This window comes from Nematolebias whitei, chromosome 2, assembly GCF_014905685.2.
Source record: "Nematolebias whitei isolate Nwh7 chromosome 2, NemWhi1, whole genome shotgun sequence".
NCBI lineage: Eukaryota > Metazoa > Chordata > Actinopteri > Cyprinodontiformes > Rivulidae > Nematolebias > Nematolebias whitei.
Window position 1 is genome coordinate 8331279 of NC_056499.1, and position 1890 is coordinate 8333168.

The following is a 1890-nucleotide window of genomic DNA, read 5'->3' on the forward strand; positions in this document are numbered from 1 at the left end:
AAAAAAGAAACTGTCCCGATGACCTGACTGGAAATTGTTGGATTATATACCTGGATTATTGAGCATGGACTTTGTTGGTTTTTGCCAAGTATTCATGCATTAATGTTTCGCAGCTGAACCGCTTTGGATAAAATAAATAAATGATGGTGGGTGTCCACATTATAGACCAGTCCTTCTGTAAAACAGTGACTTGTTCATCAGGATGTTTAATTCAGAGTTGAGCTCCTGAAAGTCTGATGCTTGTTTTTCTCTCACTCTCTGGTGAACAGTTAAGGTCTGCTTCTCCTCCTCCTCCTCCTCCTCCTCCTCCTCCCACGCAGCCAGCAGTATAAACATTGTGCAGCGAGGATCCTCCCCACCATCCGTCCTGAGGTCAGGGACCAGGACGCAGGGAGGGGGGCAGTCATGGCTCAGAGCACCGGCCAAACTTTCCCGGACATCGTGGAGCTGAACGTGGGGGGGCAGGTGTACGTGACGCGCCTGGAGACGCTCACGGCGGCGCCCAGGTCCCTCCTGTGGGCCAAGTTCACGCAGAGCTCCCCGCAGGAGCTGCCCACGGACAGCAAGGGCCGCTTCTTCTTCGACAGGGACGGCTTCCTGTTCCGCTACATCCTGGACTACCTGCGGGACTCGGAGCTCTCCCTGCCGGACTTCTTCAAGGAGCGGAGGAGGCTCCAGAAGGAGGCGGACTTCTTCCAGCTCCCCGAGCTGTCGAGGCGCCTGGCGGCCGCGAGCAAGGACAGCTCCTCCACGGAGGACAGCGCGGAGCAGGAGGAGGCGGAGCTCGGCAGCCCGGTCACCTCCTCCTCCTCCTCGGACCGAGCCGGAGCCGCCTCCGGGTTCATCACGGTGGGCTACAGGGGCAGCTACACCATCGGCAGAGACATCCAGGCGGACGCCAAGTTCCGCAGGGTGGCGCGCATCACCGTGTGCGGGAAGATCTCCTTGGCCAAGGAGGTGTTCGGGGAAACGTTGAACGAGAGCCGAGACCCGGACCGGCCCCCGGACAAGTACACGTCCCGGTACTACCTGAAGTACAACTTCCTGGAGCAGGCGTTCGACCGGCTGTCCGAGGCGGGCTTCCACATGGTGGCCTGCAACTCCACCGGGACCTGCTCGTACGGGAGCAGCGACCCGGGGGAGGACAAGCTGTGGACCAGCTACACCGAGTATGTCTTCTGCCGGTGAGCTGCTGCAGGGAGGGGGGTCAACATCTGGAAACACCTGGCTGGTGTTTCACACATTCAGCTTCTTTACTGTTCTGAGTTCAGCCACCATGAATCTGACAGAAGCAAAAAAAAAAACATCTGTTGATTTATTTTCTCTGACACCCCCGCCCCCCCCCCGCCCCCCATCACACCATCACAACCTTTATGGTGTTCATGGTTTGGGTCATTACTGTGGAGTGTCTGTAAAGGCCTGCAGCCCCCGTCACTCTTTCATTTCTTACTTTCTTTAAATCACTTCCTCCTGCTCTGAACCGTTCTGTTGCTTCCAGCTGCTGTAAATGTTTTTTTTTTTTTGGTTTGATATGAATAAAGTGTCACTTTGTAACACCGTCCATCTCTTCCTCTTCAGAGTCCTGTTTGAAGCTGCTCATTTACACTCCAGGCTCGGGGCTGATCTTTAGTCTCATCCGGCAAAGGCAGAGCCGTGATGTTTTAGTCTGTGCACGAGTGTGCGTGAAGGGATTTCAATGAAACTTTCACCAAGTCATCGCTTATGGAGTCTTCTTCATTCAAGATGGCCGCCACAGCTATTCATCCTAAGGGAATATAAAAATGAGTATAACAGCCAAATTTAAAGATATCAAGTTAAAAATGTGCACGGTAGTAGCTGAGACTGACCCCAACTTAAAGTTTGAGCACTAAGTAATTGCATATAAACTGA

At 53.7% G+C, this 1890-nt stretch overlaps 1 protein-coding gene across 1 annotated transcript; it reads left to right on the forward strand.

Moving 5' to 3' along the window:
- The first annotated feature begins 310 nt into the window (after positions 1-310).
- Positions 311-1497, forward strand: LOC119428834 (BTB/POZ domain-containing protein KCTD12). Its single transcript, XM_037696525.1, has one exon. The coding sequence runs from the start codon at positions 406-408 to the stop codon at positions 1186-1188; it is 783 nt and encodes a 260-aa protein (XP_037552453.1). The 5' UTR covers positions 311-405; the 3' UTR covers positions 1189-1497.
- Positions 1498-1890: the final 393 nt, after the last annotated feature.